Here is a 21127-nt window from a genome sequence, read left to right on the forward strand (position 1 = left end):
CGAAAAATCCAAACCTTATTTTCTTAAACCACCCAAAAAGTAGCACTTCATGAGTTTTGTACTCCCCTTTGCTTCTAAATCTACAATATTTGTAAGAGCATCTCCACCGGCGGCCCCGATAGCGGCCCTGATAGCATTTTGGGGGCCGATATCGAAAATGGGGGTGCGCCCCAAATAGCGCCGGCGGTTTTTCGAGCCCAATAGAAGCGCCGGCAACCCCGTGAAGACACTTTCGTGAGGGCGCGAATCGGGCGCGCCGGCGCCTTGCGGCACAATGGTTTTCACGGGTGGGGGCACCTTGTCAGCGAGAGCACGCGACGGTTCGCATCGGAAGTGACGCGGGAAGGTTGGTCATCGGCATTTAATGGTCTCCCGCGTGGAAACTGAGGCGGTGACGAGACGGAGAATGGCCACGCGGCGTCCACTCGCCTACGCCGCCGTAAATGCAGGTAGTTGGCACCCCTATTTACGTACGCCATCTACCGCCGCGGTGCTATCCTCTCATCTCCACCACCGTAGCCGCACTGTCCTCTCTTGTCTCCACCACCGTCGCCGCGCCAGTCTCTCCTCTCCACCTCAAAAAATGCCTTGTCTTCTTAAAACGACGTACTCCATGCTTGGCCTCAACGGTTGCGCGGTGCGTGCGCCTCCACCACCACCACCACCGCAGCCATAGCCAGAGCCGTAGCCCAACGCCGACTACAGTTCCGACGACGCAGTTGACCCACGGTTCGCCGTGTGGCAAGAGGCCTACGTCGCAGAAGCAGAAGCTAAGGCAGCGGAGGAGGCGGCGCAGTGGGGCGAGCAACCGCAGGCCCCCGCCGACCCGGAGCAGGCAACGATCCTAGCGTCATTGAACGTGCAGCGCTTCTGGATGTTGAACGAGGAGGAGCGGGAGCTCGTCAACGATGCGAACCTCGAGCATGCCCTCGAGATCTCACGCCAGCGAGCGGCCACGGAGGAGGTGGGACGCCTCCTCATGGAGGCGGAGCGACAGAAGCTCATCGAGCTGAATGCTCATCGCCACGCCGAGTCGTTTGCCAGCGAGCAAGCGAGGCGCGCCGATAACGAGGCTTCTCGGCAAAGGCTGGCAGCACGGGGACAGGGCCGCCGGAAAGCTCCTGCGACGCCGGCCGCCATGCTCCACCGCCAGATGCGCGGAGCAAGGGCCGAGAGGTGGGCACGGATGCAGGCGGCAAAGGGGTAGAACACCGACGAGGTAGGCCCGTCGCGCGCTCCAACCGACGGCTTGTATATTAGGGTTAAGTTTAAGTTTTATTTAGGTTTAAATTGGAGTAACTTTTGTATGAATTTTGGTTTTAAATGTCATTCCAAGTTTCAAATTCAATCGGGTTGACGTATGGAGGACGCCGGTGTGGGAGCAGCATCCCAAATAGAGGATGCTCTGACGGAGACCCTCATACGGCAGTGTCGGCACCCCTGCCGACGCCTATCTAGGAGCGGCCGATGGAGATGCTCTAATCTTAACTTACCGTAATATTTTTGTAGACATGAGTTCCGTAGGAATCCATAGCAAAGAACATTTTAATCTTGTGTCTTTTCTTGTATTTACTATTTCTAGTTTATACCATCCAGAAAATTATAGTGGGATTGACATAAATCTTCTTGATTCTAATGTAGAGGAATTTTAGGCGTGAGTAATGTAGTAGCCGAAATTATACCATGCTTTCCCTATGGCTGGCAGTGGGTCCCATCGCCATCGTTCCCAAATCAATTCCTCTCATCTCTTCCTTGAACCCTATAAACCCTCGTCGAATCCCCTGCCCTCTCCTCCCAGATTCGCCTCGATTCCTGTGCGTATTATGGGATATCCCGGCACCAGCACCACGTCCTCGATCACAAGGCGTCGGCACCACTGCGCCCACGCTCCCCGTATTCCTCACCTGCCGCTACGTCTCCGCCTTGCCCTCTGTGAGTACATCCGTCCTCTATGCTTTACAAAGTCGTCATTTTTACATGGAGCAGATCAGAAATGCCGGCCGCGGCCGCGCCCGTCGATGTTCTAACTCACTCTTAACTCTCATGATATAGGCTGTTAAACGAAAGAATGGGAAATCCAAGTGATCTCAGTCCTCCAAATCCAATCCTTCCAACCACCCATGCCACCATGGAATTTGCAGATTGGTCCTCCCTCCCGGCCGACCTCATCAACTGCATAGCCGAATGCTTCCTGGCCACCAGTGATCTCGACTACTATATGGACTTCCGTGCCGTCTGCCAAAGCTGGCGCTCCGCCACCGATGACCCCAAGTTATACTTCTTGCAATAGCACACGGCCTAGCTAGTACTGCGACATGGATTGGCCCGATGGCGTTAGGCTTTGTTATATAGGAGAAGAATGTGATTGCAATATTTGGAACTCAAGTTATGAGATAATAAATTTATTAATGGATTAGTTTTTATTTTTGGAACTCAAGTTATGAGATAATAAATTTATACCATGGTTACAATTTTTGACGATATGCCATAATTACAATTTAAGCACTGACTAGTTATCTACTCCCTCCGGTTCATGATAAGTGTCATGGTTTTAGATGCTGTTGGAGGAGGGGCCGGGTAGAGGAAGAGGGAGGGGCCGGGTAGGGGTGGCGGAGGAGGTTGACGATGATGGCAGGGGTGGAGGAGGAGGAAGACGCGGCGGCTCCTCCTCCTTGACGCGGAGCCGGCCCCTCCTCCTCCATGCGGCGGCCGCCCCTCCTCCTCCACGCCGCAGCGGCTTGTGCTGCTGGTGGCGGGGATGGGTGGAGCGTGGCGGCATACGGCCCTCGCGGAGGAAGGAGGCGGCGACGGCGACGGCGACGACGACGCTCACCATGGAAGGCGGCGGCGCGCGGCGGTAGGGAGAGGAAGAGGGGTGAGGAGGAAGTACGGGCGGGGGGGAGGGGGTACGGTTTTAGATCTACTATCATAATTAAGAAGAAACATTGAAAAAAGACAATACTCCTCGTGTCTCACGAAAGTTATCTAAGATTTGTCTAAATTCGAATGTATCTACATACTAAATAGCATCTCGATATATATTCAAATTTTGATAAATTTTAGACAAGTTTCATGGAACGCAGGGAGTAGATGAAAATGCAAGCATATCTGTGGCATGGATCATGCTATGCTAGACAGTTATGCAGGAGGCCTCACGAAGCCCGCTTATTCATCTACTATATTGTGGTGTTTGGGCTCAGCTTGTGCGCCTGAATTATGCTGCCAGGCCACTTGACAATTACAACCAACGCAAAGCAACGCAAGATATAATAAAGAACAGTTTGATGTTTGCAGAGAAACAATATGAACGCAAAACAGAATTACATATAAGCATCTATGTTTGCAGCAATAATATAACTCTGAGAAGTTCAAAGCTTATTTCCTTTCGAATGTAGGAGAACACAAGATTCGACCGTGAGGCATAACGCTAATTAACTAGTGTGAGCTAGTAGAAGGGTCAAGGACATGACCGGCGAAGACCACGGCTCCAGAGACCTCCTCCAATATGTAGAACGCGAACGGGTGGTCGGCGATGAACTCCATCGATCGACGTCACCGTTCTCGCGGACTGCTTCACACTGCAGGGTCTGTAGCGATCGCTTTCATGACCGGTCGCTTGACTCGGAGCAAACACACCGCACCCCTCTCCGTCGCCACGCTGGATCCAGCTGGCCGGTTCCGTGGCAATTCACGACGGACGCGCGCGTGTGTATGTTTGCTTGCAGGTGACGTACGGATCCAAACCAAACTAGCGCTAATTAATTAAAAGCATGCATGCACGCGCGGATCGATGGATTAAAATGTCCCGCTTCTTTTTCTCCTTCTTTTGATCTCACACGACCAACGGAACGGAGCCATCCAATCCAACATAAAAAAAGAGCATCTTTTCTCGCACGCCAACAACTAATCAGCACCGCTGACGAAAATAAACAAGGTGTCGACTTGAATTACTTACCGGCTGAAAAACAGTCCTTGGTATCTCTCTTATATTGGAGTAGTTAATTTTACGGACTGATCGATCGCTACTACTCAAACAACGACCGACTAATACGGAAAAAAGATCTGCAAACAAGAGCATCCAAAGATCGATGGGAGAAATGAACAAACAAAAGGTAACATGGAATATCTGAGATTGGTGGATTACCCATCTTTGGATCCCTCCTCTTCACGGACGGAAACAGATCGACGATGAACTCGGCTGCCCAAGAAGATCGAGCCGACGACGGAGTGTACCCTCTCCTCTCCTCTCCTCGACTCGACGAGTAAAGAGTCAAAGTCTAAGTCACACGCGACGCACGCGTTGGCTCCACCCCTCCTCATATTTATAGACTACTAGAGCAGGCAAGTCTTTGCCGCCATTATTTTCGTTTGCATCGGCACAATCTCGCTTAAACTACTCTCGTTGAGGGATAAGTGATTGACAGGGAAATCATCTCATCTGGGACGATGGACCGTCTAGATGAAAACATCCCACGGATCGACGACATGGCATGCGGTACGGCAAAAACGCTCCGTAATTACGGGATCTGCATTATTATGGTTTAATTATGGGGTCCTAGCTAGTCAACCAGGTTAATTACGGGCCTTCTCGGCGTGTGTTTCCTTTACTTGTTTGTTTGTCTAAGCTGGACCTAGGAAGGAGACGACCTGGCTAGATCCACTCCTTCCACTATTCACGCTCCTGTTGCAGATTATGCTCGTCTCCTTCCTAGACGTGTTTGCTAAAATAAGGAGAATGGAACAGGATTTACAGTAGGGAATTTATTACATATGACATTAGGTTGGGAAGGTGATTATTGTTCCCATTGCATTGTTTGCTAGTAGTACACCGTAAGGATTGACATTTTACCGGGAAGTTGTTTTCCCAAGCTTGGATCGTGGGTTTACACATGACCATAGGGACGTGGGAAATAGAACGGGATTTGGAGCAGGGAATTTATTACTCCCCCGTCCATAAAAAGACGCCTCAATTTTGTCAAAAATATGCACGTGTTCAAGTGTGTGCATATATGTAAATTTAAATAAGATGTAGACATTGTTTTGTAGACGGAGGGAGTACGAGACTATGTTGGGAAGATGATTATTGTTCCGATTCGCTTGTTTGGTAAACCATAAGAATTACGAGGGAAATTTTGACGGGAAGTTGTTTTACAAGCCCTTGGATTGTGGGTTTACAAATGGGCATATGGGCGTGGGCGACAACCAGATCGTTTTTTTACGAATTTTCAACGCCAATTCCCACTACCACCAGCACTATGCAAGGGTGCAGGACAAACAAAAAGCTTGGGAATTTGATATGTTAACTCCTTTCCCCATCCCTCCTGAAATCATTCCCTGCCACTATTCAGATTTTTTGTACACTTCATAATCCAATAGTTATCTACTGGGATCAGCAAAACACATTCCATCAATCAATGAATCTTATACAGGAGCAAATAGCAAGTAATAACCTAGCTGCTGGCTCAAACGTGCATGATCGATCAACTCACATCTAGCTACTGGCTCGAACGTGCACATCTGCTACTCCTACATCAATATCTTGATCGTTCTCGCTTTGCTTCAGTTTTCCTGGTCAAACACTCTTCGATTTCAGAAAATTTCGGCATGCAATCTGCTATTTTCTAGACCAGATCACACAACAAAAATATCAAGACCAAATCTGACATTTCAAACATAGGATTTAGCTCAGATCACAGAGGAAACAATAGCTACAACACTATTGCATTAATTTAAAGGATTACAATAATTCCTAGTGCGCCATTGCAATGGTACCTATCATCAATCTTGGAAGCATTTTGAAACAACACAAAAAGCCAGGACAGAAACTCCTTGTCGTCGTCATGAGTAGCAACTCTCCTTGCAGATCCAGAGAGCGTGAGGGTGGGGGGAGGCCACAATGGCAGCAGTAAACACATGTTCCTTCCGCCTCATCTCAAGCCACGTGCACTGTTCCTCCTTGAAGATTGTCACATACCGTAAGATGAATGTAACGCGGCTGGAGTTCTTTGAAGAAGAGGACCTGCTCCACCAAGCGGAGCAGACTTATGATAGCGGTAAACCAGAAAAAGATTCAATTCTCTTCTCTTGTCCATTTTAACAGATCACTAAATCAACAACAAAATTTAATTCCAAAACATAAAACATAAGAGGCCATGAAAAGGGAGAGAACACCGTTGCAGAGTGTTTGGCAGCTAAGTTCTACCGAAACCAGCCATAGAAATTCTTTAATATGCATTCTTGCCACATCATCTACGGTTTGATCCGCAGAACTCGAAACAACCACAACAGATGTATCAAACATATTTACAAGTGGTAATGTTCAGATGTTTGTAGTCAAGTGGCTAACATTCTGTGTACTATCATGCATGTGTTCATGAAAAACAAGTGCAAATGTATCTTCAGTTCTTGGTGCAAAACTTAATTGATGGTGCCATGACAAGCATGGACATATGTCGAGGTATTTTAAAAGCACAACACTAATTCCTTTGAAATGGAGACGAACATAGTGCATAAAGACAATTATCATATAGAGCAATAAACTCAGTAGTTCACCTTTAACTAGACACATCAAAGAAAACAAATACTTAATCATCCTTCCCAGGATGGTACTTCAGGAAAGAAGAGAAGTCGCAAGATGATAAGGAAAATTAAGAAACAAATGGAGAACCAGTAAAGATCAACCTCCGGTGGAAGGAGGATATATGTTGAGATAAAGTAGCTTGTCAATGCTCTTTCTTTTATTGAGAACCACTTTGTTGACGAGTAACTGTAATTAGGGATATACAATTGCAAGCGAAGCTACAAACATCTTGCTTCTTATCATCAAAAATTATGAGTGGCCGACTAGATTGGGAAGCAAATTACCTTGTGGTGGAAGAATGGCATCTCCCTGACCTCAATGATAACAACGCAAGTAAGTCGAGTACTGCAAAAAAATGGAACGTTGTAACATGGACATTCCACTGCCTAGATTCACATTAATATATGATGCACTGAGGGGAAAGGAGTCATCAACCTCCAAGCAATAGCCCAATAGTGATCTTTCTAATCAATATCAAATTGTTGGATGGCTGGTAGTACCAATGTTTGTCCGTAAGGGTTCATTGCAAGGCACTTCCTTGTGCCAAATGTAGAAAGGAGTTAATGCATAAAGCACACGTGGGTCCCTACTTTATTAATTGGTACACAACAAGCAATGGCAACAACATTAAGTTGAGAAAGTTCACCCTGGTTCACATACTAGGTTGCCCGGATACGGCGATACAGATATGGATACGGATACCAGAAGCCGCATGATTGCTCCTCCTTTAATGTTGTCACATACCAGAAGGCAGAAGGCACCTGACGATGAATGTACGCAGCTAGACTTCTTTGAAGAAGAGGACCTGCACCACCAACAGGTGCAGACTTATGATTTAGGAGATGATTATGATAGCGATTAACCAAAAAAGATGACATTCTCTTCTCTTGCCCATTTTAATAGATCACTGAATCAACAACAAGATTTAATTTCAAAACAAAATAACATACGAGGCAATCAAAAGGGAGAGAACACCCTTGCACAGATCAGGCTACTAAGTTCTACCAAAGCCAGCCATACAAATTCTTTAATATGCAATTATCGCCAGATATCTTGATCCGCAGAACTCCAAACAACCACAACAAATGTATCAAACATATTTACAAGTGCTAACGTTTAGATGTTTGTATTCAAAGTGGCTAATATGCTATGTACTAGCATGCATGTTTTCATGAAAACAAGTGCAAATGTATCTTCATTTCTTGGTGCAAGAACTTAACTGATGGTGACATGACAAGCATGGACACATGTCATTTTGGGAGAGGTATTATAAAAGCACAAAACTAATTCCTTTGAAATGGAGACGAAGATAGTGCATAGCAACAATTTTCGGATAGAGCAATATACTCAGGAGTTCACCTTTAAGTAGACAAATGGCACATTAAAGAACACAAATACTTAATCAACCTTCTAGGATGGTACTCTTGGAAAGCAGAGGGAACAGCGAGGTGATAAGGAATATTAAGAACAAATGGAGAACAGAAGGATGATATTGAGAGAAAGTAGCTTGTCAATGCTCTTTCTTTTCTTGATGTGTAACTGTAAGTAGGGATATACAAGTGCAAAGCGAAGCTACAAACATCTTCCAACGTTCCGGAATTCTCCTTTTTGGCACCCGGATGAACATAGGCTTCTTATCATCACAAATTAAGAGTGGCCTACTAGATTGGGAAGCAAATTACCTTGGTGGAAGAAAGACATCGCCCAGACCTCAACTATAAACAACGCGAGGAAGTCCAGTACTGCAAAAAATGAAACTTTGTAACATGGATATTCCACTGCCTAGATTCACATTAATATATGATGACCCCAGACTGAAACTAATCTACTACACTCATCCAACCAAACATTGTCACGTGCATCTGGAAACACGGGTGGAAGAGAAATGCAAGGCCAGAACCAACAAAGATCAACCAGAAAGAACTAGCAGGAGTTACATATCAGCAACATCGTCATAGTTAACTACAATGGACTATCCCATTACCATCCTAATTAACTACATACTCTGTAGCAGCCAGAATGGACACTAAATGAGAGCAAAAGGGCCATCAGAATGCTAGGAGATGCAAAAAAGAAAGGCAACAAACAAGTTTATGAAAGGAGACCACCTCTCTAGACTTGGCCATGCATGTTGTTCACCATCTCAATTCACAAAGAACGAGATGTGTATATGGATCGTGACTCAGGAAGCCATTAATTACAGAAACAAATTGTCTTACCTGAGGTGGATGATGGGACATCATGTCAATGTGTTGCCACTGTGACGAGTTTGCAATAGGGAGGGGAAGGAGTCACTGACCCCGTAGCCATAGCCCAGCAGTGATCTTTCTAATCAACGTGGCTGGCTGGTAGAACCATAGTTTATCTGTAAGGGTTGCAGGGCACTTCCTTATGCCAACCGTAGAGAGTGGCTCATGATGAGAACACTAGCTGCAAACATCAAATGAGAGGAGTTAATGCCTAAACCACAAGTGTGTCCGTACTTTATTAATGGGTGCACAACAAGCAATAGCAACAACATTAAAAGTTAAGAAAGTTCACCCTGGTTCACATATGTACGTATGCATGAAAAAACACTAGCTACTCAAAGTACATAAGTAGGTACATACATCATGAGATGATGAGCACTACCTAGTTCAATTTGGGTAGATGCCGAGGTGAAGATGAAATAAATTAGTGCCATCTATGTCTAGCTCAGTATATGGAAAACAGGGTCTTCACTCTATACAGATGCTCTAGGCTAAAAAAATGAACATTTCACTAAAAAACGAATTCACCCATCAACAACAATTTCCATATTTTTTTCTCACTAAGAATCGCACCTGCAATTACCACAAATAAATCCTGGAAACAAAAACACTATCTTGGCCCAGGAAAGATTTAATGAACTATGTAACAAGGTGCAGTGACATATCAACATAACACTAGTTTTATTTAAAAGAAACAATATGAACAATGGAAAATAAAAGGCTCGGACATCCAAGGAAGGAATTAGCAGCATTAGTACTCAAGCACAGCAAGGCGAATGTTTTGAGAAACAAGCTTTAAATCTATCATCATCACCATCTTTCCCCAGCAGCAAATCAACTTTAACTAAATTAGCTATGCGTGAACAAGAGGAAATTTAATCGGTAATCGGCTCTATGGATCATGTGTAGTTCCAGGTTCCTATAAATATGAGAAAACTAATATCTATGCCCAATAATAAAACCTATGGAAATCAGGCCAAAGTTATAGATAATTCCTCAAAGAAAACCCATAGGACTATCAGGCCAAAGTTAGAATAATGTACAGATTACCAACAAAAGCAAGCAAATTCATAGATAATTCCTCAAAGAAAGATGCAAAGTGGCACACACCAAATTAAACAAATGAACTGATACTGCAACACAGACAAAGCCACAAGGTTGTGGTCAAAGGAAGAACATTTGCAGGTGACATAAGCAACTTTATGGCTAATAAAAAGAACACATTTAAGAAATCACAGTAGATTACGTAAAACAGTGTCTCACACTAACCTCACAAAGCCGCATACACTATCTTAACATCCAAATCTGACAATAATTTTCAACAGGCAGTTATGAAGCTATTAATGGGCTCAATTCTGCTATATATAACTCTATGGTATAAAAAAACCATCAATCAAATGACAAGCAGAATCCTAAACCCATAGATAGCATAAAACCAAAAATTTGTCAACAGACCAACACATGTATACAATGGGCACAATGTAGACACATTTAGAATCATCGGAAAATAAATGACTTCTCATTCCCAAGATAAGAACACTGTCAAAAGGTGTCCTAAGATTGTTTCAAGGTTTCATTGCTTGATACCGCAAAAAACCATGAAATCAAATTAATGAAAATGATGTGTGCAGATGCAAAGATGGGTAAACATCCTACATGGATGCAAACACATAAGAAAACGAAACAAGGGCAAGATAACGCACAACTACAGTAAGCCAGATAGCAAAAGGATCCATATTTACTCAATGGCCTCAATAAGTTATTTGGTTTGATTCTGACAAAGATGTCCTCGATGCTTCTATAAGAGGGGCTTGTTTACGGATCTAACAACGTTAGTTCTCAATCCTGGCTGAGTGAAAGCTCATAGGTTGCAACTGCAAATGTTTTGAGAAAGGAGCCATAATTTTATCACCACTGGGCATGCATTACCATCCACTGAAGTAAATAAAGCCAAATAGAAAAAGAGACAAATATATATGTCTAGAATTGCATCAGACATCCAAGGAATGATCTAGTTTCCTTAGCTCTCAGGCTGGGCAGCGCAGAAGCTCTTACGCGGCAACTGCAATGTTTTGAGAAACAAGCCTTGATTTCATCATTATTTACAATGCAAGAGCCAAACTATGGACCATGTGTGGTTCTAGGTTCCAGTTCATATCAACATGTGAAAACTAAATCTAGGCCCAATCATAGAACCTATGGCAATGCTTGTAGCTACCAGAGAAGGACTATGAGGCCAAAGTTAGAATAATGTACATAGTACCAATAAAAAAGAAGCAAAGTCATAGAGAATTCCCCAACAAAAGATGCAAAGTGATGAAACGATACTGCAACACAGACAAAGCCACAAGGTTGTGGTCAAAGGGAGAACATTTGCAGGTGATGAAGCAACTTTATGGCTAATAAAAAGAACACATTTAACAAATAGCAGTAGATTATGTAAAATGGCCGATGTCTCACACTAACCTCGGAAAAGCCGCATAAATTATCTTCACATAAAAATCTGATCTTAATTCCAACATGCAGCTATTAATGGGCTCAACTCTGTTTTATATAACTCTATGGTGCAAAAGGATCCATAGTTATTCAGTGGTCGCAATAAGTTATTTGGTTCGATTGTGCCAGCAATGTCCTCAATGCTTCTATAAGAGGGGGCCTGTTTATTTTGAACGCAGTAGCCTATGACAGCTTTACAGTTAAACAAGTTGTTTGTTCATAAGTCAAAACCTAAAATCCAGTGACAGCTGGATAGAGTGTAGAATCAGCAACACTACTTACCCAAGCTCAGGTCGTCCCAGCAGATAGGTCAATGAAAAACACGAGTAAAGTCTCAATCTACGCAGTGAACCTTGCGTCTAGCTTAAAATTAACGTTAGAGATTGTGGAGTCGTGTAGGTGACTACCTTGTTCTAGCAATCCTTGTACTTCCGAATTTTGTACCTAAATAATTGATTGTTAGCAACCACGGTCTTGGTATTTTGACTACAAATTAGTCAAAGTTTAAAGTGTAAACTGCTCCTACATAACACCAATTTAAAATGAAGATTGTATTTAGCATATTTACATATTGCTAATGTACACAGACATGTGCAAAAAGGTTAATAAGTGGAAAGAAATTGGTTCAGTTAACTAGAGAATGTAGCTTCTTTAATTCACGAGTGTGCTTGCTTTACATACTAGCTGCTATGCATCCTATCATTGCAAAGTATGCTGGCATATATTTCTAAACAACAATCATTCAAACGATCCGTACTAGAAAAAAAGGAACCGGCAATCATTTAAATGATCCAAATATTACAAGAACATCAGTACTACAAAAATAAAAATAAGTGTCCAGGCTATCAGAAAATAGAAAAGGGTTCCAGTGGCATTCAGGACACATGAACAATTCAACGTGCATGTGAATAGCAAAGGCATTAGTACATTAAGTAATCTCAACTCTTGAGGTAAAAGCTACAATAACAGCAGGAAAATGTTTTCTTCATGGTACCTCTTTGTACAGCAATTCATTCGACCACTCCTAAATTAAGTATCGTAGAAGTTGTGGTCAGCTATCTCAGTTTACTCAGGGTATTATGTGTCATATACACCAGTGCGTGTAATTATGCATTTGTTAAATAGATCCGTTCGTGTGCTGCAAACACAAGAAACAAGAACATGTGTGCGGCCAACCCAAGGAAACTAAATATATCAGCTACAAGGATTACATAATTTTCAGAGTAGGTATCAAGGTGGTAAACAAACTAATTAATTATCAAACTTGCACTGACCATAGAAGGCTAGAGCCATATAATTGCAAAGCAGTATCCCTAAAACCTTGACGAACAACAAAACAAAAAAGAAAGAACCAAACATCATCTCCATCCAGTAGCAATTCGTTAGCGTGTGCCTAAATTCAGTACCTTCAGATGACAATGTCGACGAGTTCCTGTACGGCGGCAGCGATGAGGTAGCCGCGGTGGCCCTTGCGGGCGAGCAGCTCGCCCACCGTCTTGCACGAAATGGGCGCGTCCCACCCAGCCATCGGACCCATTCGCCTCCACGGCATTCTTGCCCTCGGGCGCCGCCACGGAGACGCCGGCCATAGGAAATCAGCTTAGGCCGGTGAGCAGCTGCTGCCCAGCCCAAGTGAAGAGCACCGAACACTGACTTCCCCAATTCCGAGGAGGCACTCCTCGCAGCGTGCCGTGGAAATAAGGCCCTGCCTCCACGGCCTACTTGTTGTCGGGCGCCTCCACGAAGATGCCGGACATAGGAAATCAGCATCGGCGGCGAAGGACGGTGAGCAGCAGCTGCCCAGGTGAAGAGCACCGAACACCGGTATCCCCAATTCCGAGGAGGCCCTACTAGTAGCGTGCCGCGGAAAGAAGGCCCTCCGTGGCTCCCGTCGCCGCCGCCGGCCGCGACTTCATGGCTCCTGGGCGGCGGTCGATCAGATGCGGGGACGAGGGCAGGGGAGGAACTGGGGGCGGATGGGAGGAGGTTACGGCGGAGCGGAGGACGTGGCGGGGTTGCGGGAGACAAGGTGGCGGCTGAAGGTACGCCGGCGAGGTGAGGACCGGCGGCTGAGGGGGTTGTCGTGGTTGACTGTTGAGTGGACTTCTGCTCTCTCGGGGCAATCGGCTGACCTTTGGGTTTACAGCTAAAAATAAATAAAGATCGCGAGTTAGAACCATAGGACTAAATTCTTTGCGTCGGCGTTATTTTTCTCAACGGCGAGACAAAGTTCAGAGAAATTCGGTAAAATTGAATAGAACTAGTGCATGACATGACTTTATACATATGTTTTTCTAAACTTTTTTTGCGTCGGCGTCGTTTTCTCAACGCTGAGACAAAGTTCCGAGAAATTCAGTAAAATTGAATATAACTAATGCATGACATGGCTTTATACATATGTTTTTTTTTTACTTTTTGGGTGTCGGCGTTGTTTTCTCAACGATGAGACAAAGTTTCAAACATAAAAATTCAGCTAGGTGTTGTACAGCTCGCATAGGTTGCCAGTGTTAAAATTGAACAGAACAAGTGCATGACATGGCTTTTTTGGCGAAAACGCATAAGTTTTACCTTTCGATTCATCGATACAGAAGGAGTTTACATTACAAGCCTAAGACAAGGCCACGACACCCACAAACACCCAACACTTAAAACCAGAGTACAACAAAAGGCCGAAATCCGTCGAGTGCCCCTCTAAGACGCTACAGTGTGAGCTCATCCGCCAAACAACCCATGCCGATGAAAGTCACGGTGCTTGTGCATCATCGAAATTACCAAGAAACTACTAGCTGCAACCAAGACGCGTACCACTCGGATCCCGCAAGCCCACCACGGCTTAGTTGGGAGCATTGCTGCTCCGGCCTCAGCCAAAATCCAAGGACGCCGTCGGCGCAGCGGCTACCTCCCAACAACCTCAACGGAGGCTTGCTCGCGCTGTCCGAGGAAGATCATCGTCGCGCAAGCCACCGCGATACCCCTCAAGAGGCCGACACGAGAGATCCCCGGGAAGACGACTCCCATGTGGCCAACACAGAGATCCCCGGGAAGAACCACTGCCCGAACTCAAGTTCCCAGCGACGCATCCAAGAAGGGTACGGCGTCAAAGACGCCGTCGTCGCCCGATTTGGTATGCCAAATCTGAGGTTTTCACCCAGGCGAGGGAGGTGCCGAAACTCCGTGATGACGCCACACACGAAACGGCGCCCTCAGGCGTCGTCGCCACCGGCCCTGAAAGGCAGGGCTTTTGCCTGGAGCAATGTACCTCACTATGGCAAGCACTGTCCGCCCTTCGCCTAGAGCTCGCGCGTTGACCTTTCCACTCAAAGCACTAGCCTTGCTAGGGCAACCCGCCGGCAGCACGTCCAACGCGCCAGATCGGGGCAGCCATGCCCACAAAGGGGGCAAGCCGCCTGAGAGGGGCACCACCAAGGCGCAAGCGGCACAAGTGCCACCATGGGAGAGGGCTCGCTGGCAGGGCCGCGCGCATCCACTTTGGAGAAGCATCGCCGGCCACCCAGCACCACCCACCTCGCCGCCGGCACCGCACGGACGCCCCGAGCCGCCACTCCAAGATGGCGTTGGGCTCAGCTCAACCCAGCCAGAGCAGCAGCACCCCTGCGCTCAGAGTCGAGGAGAACGGGCAAGGAGGAGGTGGGTGGCCGCACCAAGGCGCAGGTGGTCAGAACGGCTGGGGCCCGCCCACCCTAGATCGAGCCTAAAGGGCCCACATTTGGGCCGGCAGGACCCGCACCGCCACGGTGCCAACTCCAGCCGCCCAGCACCGTCCGCTATCCCAGTGTCGTCGCCATCTTCCCCAGTGTCGTCGCCATCTTCCCCAGTGTCATCGCCATCTTCCTAAGCGTTGTTGTTGTCACTGGATAGCTCCCGCCGCTCCCGATAGACAGCCATGAGGTGGAGCACCGCGTGGGATTTGCCCGGCGGATCCCGCCGCCGGTGACGGTGGAGGGGCAGAGGGGGCTCGGGCTGAAGGGGAGGGGTTAGGGGTTCGCCCCTGACTCGCCCGCGGGGACGAGCCAGATGGACGAGTGACTCAGTTGGAGAGCAGCAACACCCATGCGCGGGGACGAGTGCATGACATGACTTTGTACATATGTTTTTTGAACTTTTTGCATCGGCGCTGTTTTTCTAAACGCTGAGACAAAGTTCAGAGATAAAAACTCAGCTAGTTGTTGTACATCTCGCGGAGGTTACAGGTGTTAAAACTGAACATAACTAGTGCATGGCATGACTTTATACATATGTTTACTGAACTTTTTTTTTTGCATTGGCGTTGTTTTTCTCATCGCCGACAGAAAGTTCAGAGATAAAAATTCACCTACCTATTGTACATCTCGCGGAGGGTGTAGATCTTAAAATGAACAGAACTAGTGAATGTCATGACTTTATACAAATGTTTTTAAAATTGATGGAGACACAGATTGTAATCATAAATCACAAGTGCACAAATAAACATGTACTAACTTCATATCTACAGAGAGAGAGAGAGAGAGAGAGAGAGAGAGAGAGAGAGAGCACAGGTTTAAGAGTTGGAAAGTTCAGATATCAATTTTCAGCTTGCTGATAGTTATGCAATTTTGCTCTCATTCTTATTTGTTTACTGATGCCTCATGAAGCTATCTTTAGGATATCAATGCGATCTCATATTCTAGGTAGCTGAAACCTCAAAATCCAATCAAGTCAGATGAAAAAAAATTAAGAAGACCAATGGAGAAAGAGACATACTACAAAGATAGATCAGAGAACGGAGCTCTCCAAGAAATCTAGATTGTTAATAGAAACTTTTTGGAGGATGGATGTTGGGAATGGGAAGAATAATAAGAAGTCAAAGACGCAAACCTGCATGTTGGTTGGAAAAATAGTGCACATGCATGCATCTCCTCCGATTACACCTCCTGCAGCCAGCACAAATCCCTCACCACAAGTACATAGTTTATTACCCAAACAGAACTGTGCTAAGTTAAATCAAGAAAACTGAGTTCTTAGGGCGATGGAGATCCAGGTTTCGGCCACCGGACTGCCGGAGACGAGCATCAGTGTGACTTCGCCACCATGTGTGGCACATATCATGTGTCATATCCGCCGGCATGGCCATCCTCATCAGGCCGTGCGGCGATTGTGAGCAACCCAAGTTTGTGGAGGAAGGATGGGAATGACAATGGATGGAGGAGGAAGTGATGAACAACACAACAACAACGTAGCGAATTTATAGAGAGCGAGCTGAGCCGATGCGAGAAGGGGATGAGCGGGGAACGCGGAGAGGCGATGGATGGGGGCACGATCCGCATGACGAGCGCGAGGAGAGCCGGCAACCATCGGATGGGTGGGTGAGGGATCGGTCAGAAGGAATTGAGTAAATCTCTATAACAGATTTGCATTGCATTAATCGATTTGCTTAATTGGCTTGCTTTAATCGCGGAGGGGACGAGCCGGATGCCGTCAGCGCGTGCGCAACGCCAAAAACGCCGAACGTCTCCACGCGGCTTCAGTGCGCTGACGACGGTGGCCCGATTGGGGCGTCCAAAACCTCGAGCGGGCATGGCGGTATACTCGTGCTAGGCACAAGCGCTAGCTACTATCCTACGTACGTATAGACCAGAAGCAGCTACAGGCCTGTAGATAACTAGCCTTCGCTTGAAAAAGAAAAGAGGACATGCCAAGATCGATCATGAGAACAGAGTATGCCAAGATCCATCGGTTCTAGTTTATTTACAACTGTTGTAGTTGCTTTTAAGAGAATGAGCATGCATCCATAAGATTTTAAGGTTATATAAACTCTAACTTACATATGCTTGTCTACATAAAGATTCCAAGTCTTTCGGTCGACCTACTACACATGTTTCCTGAAGTCACTCAAAATGATACGCTGCAAAAAAAAAGTGCAAGCATGAGGTTGGCGTTTGTTGAGTGAAACAGAGGCTCGCTCTTCTGACTGGTTGCTTGATGTGGCAACGAACGATTGGTGGATTCCTCTACATATTTCATTTGTTGGTGCTATCATCGGCGGCGGGCAAAGGCGGAAAGGGACCATGTATTAAGTATTGATTGGCGTGTATGTTAGGACCCCATGTATACCCATATTAGTACAAAATGCAAGAGGGGTAGGTTTCCGACCGTTGCTCTCGCGATTTCACGATAAACCTAGCTTATTCCACGACATATACCCACTGGCTTTTCTATCGGAACCACTTTCCTCTTTGAACTATTAGAATAGTTCATAGGAACACGACATACCAAAAAGCATTTCAAGTTCTTACAATAATAGGGTCGGTGACCTCGAAGTGGGGTTATGCACCATTAGTCGAGACCTTGTCGGAATAGTCCTATTTGTGAATCGGGTGTTACTTCAATGTTGTGCTTTGGCTTCTCTTTAAAGAACCCATATATACTCATATTAGGATCCCATACCATACGGGACAAATTCTCGATGGTTTTTGACGCCGATTTTTATGTGTTCCTCTGTTTTGCTAGCCCTCACGAATTCTAACCCCTTTCTTTACATCGAGCTTGCTGATTTCATGTGACATTCTTCTTTGTTACAGTTATAACGGGGCAATGGAACATGAAAACTTCAAACGAGATCAAGTTCTTAGAAAAGTTGCATCAGTGGCTTCGAAGTGGGCGTTCTACACTACTGAGTCCGGGATATTCATGTTTGTGAACCATGTGCCACTTTACAATTATGTACTGCATTTTTTCCTATTATATGAGGACCCATGTAAGAGGGGCATACTTTTGACCATTCCTCGCAGAAATTTAGGTGAAGCCCTAGTTTGTGGGCCATGCGACGCCTACCCCTAGCTTTTCCTTCGAAAGTAGTGATTCCATATCATTTTACTCATTGTTTGTGTTATAATATGTCATTGAAAAATGAGAACCCTAAAAAGAAGCCAAATTCTTACAAGATTTGGGTCGATGGTCGAAGTGGAGGTTTAACGCAATTAGTTCAGAATCTTCGTGTGGGATAATCCTTTTTTGAAGCAAATGCCGCTTCAGAGATTTCTATTGATTTTCCCATTTACGCAAACCTTAAAAACCAATAGCATGACTCCATGAAAGAGGGCAATAGTTATGACGCCATGAAATAGGCGATGCTTTTCGCCCCTGCATAGCATGATTTCAGAAAAACCTTGTCCTCTATGGGCCCCATGTTGTCTACCCCTACCTTTTAGTCTGTGATTGTGTTAGGATAGGTCATCGCAACATGTCCAACCGAGAACCAATCTATGGTTGGATGGTTAGGAGGGCAGTGGCACCCCTAGCCCACCAAAGTTCAAATCCCAGGTTTGACACTTTGGTATCTCATAAAGATGGAATCTTTTTAAGTGGAAGGCGATGTTCGTGTCGATAGCGATGTGCGGTGGTGACTTCGTCAATATCAAGACCCGACAGATCAAGTTTATTGGATTCAGTCTCTCATAGATGCTCAAAGGGGTATGATGTGTGTGCGTGAATTCATAGGGGTGAGTGTATGTACATATTTGTAAGCGTCTGCATCTGTATTTGTGTTTTGCAACAAAAAAAAAAACATGTCCAACCCAAAAAGGTGCAAACTTTGTCAGGAGTTTTGTTAGTGGCCTCGAAATGTTTTTTTTTTTGCACAATAAGTCTAGAATCTTTGTCCAGTAGTCATTTTTGTGGACCAAGGTTCACCTTACAAATGTGTATTGGATTTTGCTCTTCACATCACCGTTATGTACTCATATGATCGAGGACCCCATACAAGAGGGGAGGGTAACATACCCTCTCTCACATGATTTCCAGTGTGTCTACTCCTAACTTTTCATCAAGCGTGATTATTCTATGTGACTTTTCTATTTTTATGTGTTATAGAATAAGTCAAAGAAACATGGAAACCACGAAAATAAGCTAACTTTTACAATAGTTGGGTTGGTTGTCTCGAAGTGGTAGTTTCACATTGTATGTCTATAATCTTCATGCAGAGTGGTATTGTTTTTGAAGTGAGGGCCACTTCAGTGTTCCATATCAGGCGAAACCATATTTTATGGTCCCCATGCCGTCTACCCCTACATAAGCCTATGACTAAAACCAAAGTGCAAGGAAGAGATATGGACCAATATGAATCGACGGTGCTAGGTTTTTGCAGCTGGTCGAGGCCATGTTGGGTACTGGAAGGTGCTCGCTGGTCCGTGTCGGTGGTCTACCGATATCCATATTGCTAGGAAATAACAAATCTTGCTTTGATCGTGGCTAGTTAGAAACTTGCTAAAGCTAAATCTAAAAATACTTGAATTTGATCACGTCCCATCAGCACTTATAGTTGATCATCATGTAACTAATATGGCGGACCTTTTGCACACCACCTTATCAAGTTAGTCAGGCAATATATATACACATATACATATATATTCTTCCTAAATTAATTATTCTCCAATTTTGTTCCCAAAAGTGTACCTGAGTCAGCTTTTTTGTGTTGTTGGCTCGAGGAAAAAAACAAATGATTAAGTTGAACTGATGAAAATATGCCCATTTCCTATGTCGTAGCCGGTATCACCCTGTCCCCGCGTTAACCTCCGATACACCCACATGGGTTTCGAAAGCGCATGTCACGCCACACGTTACTTCTGACCGTCATCTTATTTCTCTGGACCAACTAAACATCCAAACCAAGACCCCCGATTTGTTATTCCACCTTCAAACGGGTGTTAGAAATACTCGATCATGCATCGTCTGTCTTTGCGCGCTTATGTTGTACGAATGGGAAACTTTTAGCTAGCAAAAAGACTTTCCGGACACGTTGAGAAAAACATGGTCACTATGGCACCCTTGGGGGTGCTCCCACGCCATTAATTAGTTAGCTCTAGCTACCTGGCTAGCTAGTTGCTCAGTGTCAGTCGGTAGAGAGCGTCAGTAGAGAATGAGGACGGGCGGCGAGTAGCTACAACAAAGCTTCCAACACCTATATGACGAGTACAAGCATGTCTACGTTGAGACTCACCACTGCCGAGCTTGATGGCACACCGCATCCCAACACCCACCTCGTTTCATAGTGGGACCAGTATGAATGGGGCCTACACACCAGTGACCGCGACGATCCTTCGTTGGTGTTAGACGTGGGGCCTAGGTACTAGCGAGCATCAACAATTAGGCGATCCATCACAGGCGCACACGTGGGACATGCCAAAACTATTCATTGCATCCTTTTCCATTAAGAATTCGGGTCTGAGCCTAGCATGGAGGCTATCGAGGCGGTGTTGGTTGGGGCATTTGCCTGTTGCATCCCCTCCATAGAAGCATGTTGCGGACCCAGAGGAAGATGCTAGCGGCTCAGTCATGGAGATGACCGTGGCGACGAAGGGGAAATAGGGCCCGATGCCACGTGTTGAGGACGAGTGACCGGGAGGTGAGCAGGAGTCATTGCCGGCGAGGGTGTCGAAGTGCTGCTTCTGGCTGCGACGATGGCGGTGATCGACATGTCTCCCTACACGAGTTGGAGAAAGTGGTTGTCGAGGTAGATCGCCTTGCTGGACTTGTTGGCGGAGAAGAGGTCGATGGTGGCGAGCTGGCTAGAGCTGGTGCGCGGTCTAGTTGCTGGCGAGCACCAAGTCAACGACGTTCGCATCGATGGTGGCATGCATGATGTTGATGACAATGTAGTCGGCTGTGGCCCATGTTGCATTGGTGGCGTCAGCGATGGTGTTGTTGTCGATGTGACCAAGGAGCCCAGCGCGGCCGAGGGACGCACACATGTATATCACCCACTTGGTGTAGTTAGCGGCCTGAAAAGGAGATGATGACGGGGATGACCTGGCGTAGAGCACCTGCA

The 21127-nt window shown here is 45.7% G+C and overlaps 2 protein-coding genes and 2 non-coding genes across 7 annotated transcripts in view; 1 reads left to right on the forward strand and 3 right to left on the reverse strand.

Moving 5' to 3' along the window:
- The window catches only part of LOC127345876 (uncharacterized), a 214831-nt gene that overhangs the window by 88712 nt on the left and 104992 nt on the right, over positions 1-21127 (forward strand). The window lies entirely within an intron of this gene.
- LOC127345870 (uncharacterized) lies at positions 5646-16499 on the reverse strand. Of its 4 annotated transcripts, none has more exons than XR_011756341.1 (7): positions 16180-16499; positions 12732-13471; positions 8800-9010; positions 8263-8322; positions 7227-7385; positions 6865-6925; positions 5646-6019 (listed from the first exon to the last, which is right to left on the reverse strand). XR_011756341.1 is itself a non-coding variant. In XM_051372403.2 (7 exons), exons 4-7 carry the CDS (start codon positions 8279-8281, stop codon positions 5933-5935), a joined length of 228 nt encoding a protein of 75 aa, XP_051228363.2. In that variant the 5' UTR covers positions 8282-8322; positions 8800-9010; positions 12732-13471; positions 16180-16499; the 3' UTR covers positions 5646-5932. The 4 variants fall into 4 exon arrangements, 2 of the variants coding, with proteins under 2 accessions (XP_051228363.2, XP_051228361.2); XR_007879077.2 differs by having other exon boundaries at positions 7016-7385; XM_051372403.2 differs by having other exon boundaries at positions 7325-7385.
- LOC127346299 (small nucleolar RNA snoR31/Z110/Z27) lies at positions 10323-10417 on the reverse strand. The gene has a single exon (XR_007879462.1). It is a non-coding gene; the product is annotated as a small nucleolar RNA snoR31/Z110/Z27 (small nucleolar RNA).
- Positions 10817-10936, reverse strand: LOC127346402 (small nucleolar RNA SNORD14). Its single transcript, XR_007879564.1, has one exon. It is a non-coding gene; the product is annotated as a small nucleolar RNA SNORD14 (small nucleolar RNA).

This window comes from Lolium perenne, chromosome 3 (assembly GCF_019359855.2).
Source record: "Lolium perenne isolate Kyuss_39 chromosome 3, Kyuss_2.0, whole genome shotgun sequence".
NCBI classification, from domain to species: domain Eukaryota; kingdom Viridiplantae; phylum Streptophyta; class Magnoliopsida; order Poales; family Poaceae; genus Lolium; species Lolium perenne.

What these genes read in the sequence shown, in the direction of transcription:
- LOC127345870 (XM_051372401.2), bottom strand. An exon ending in CGCCGTATCCGGGCAACCTA is followed by an intron (nt 6,926 to 7,240) that starts GTATGTGAACCA and finishes ATTTTTTTGCAG; the next exon opens with TACTCGACTTACTTGCGTTG. An exon ending in TGCCATTCTTCCACCACAAG is followed by an intron (nt 6,020 to 6,864) that starts GTAATTTGCTTC and finishes TTGGTGGAGCAG; the next exon opens with GTCCTCTTCTTCAAAGAACT.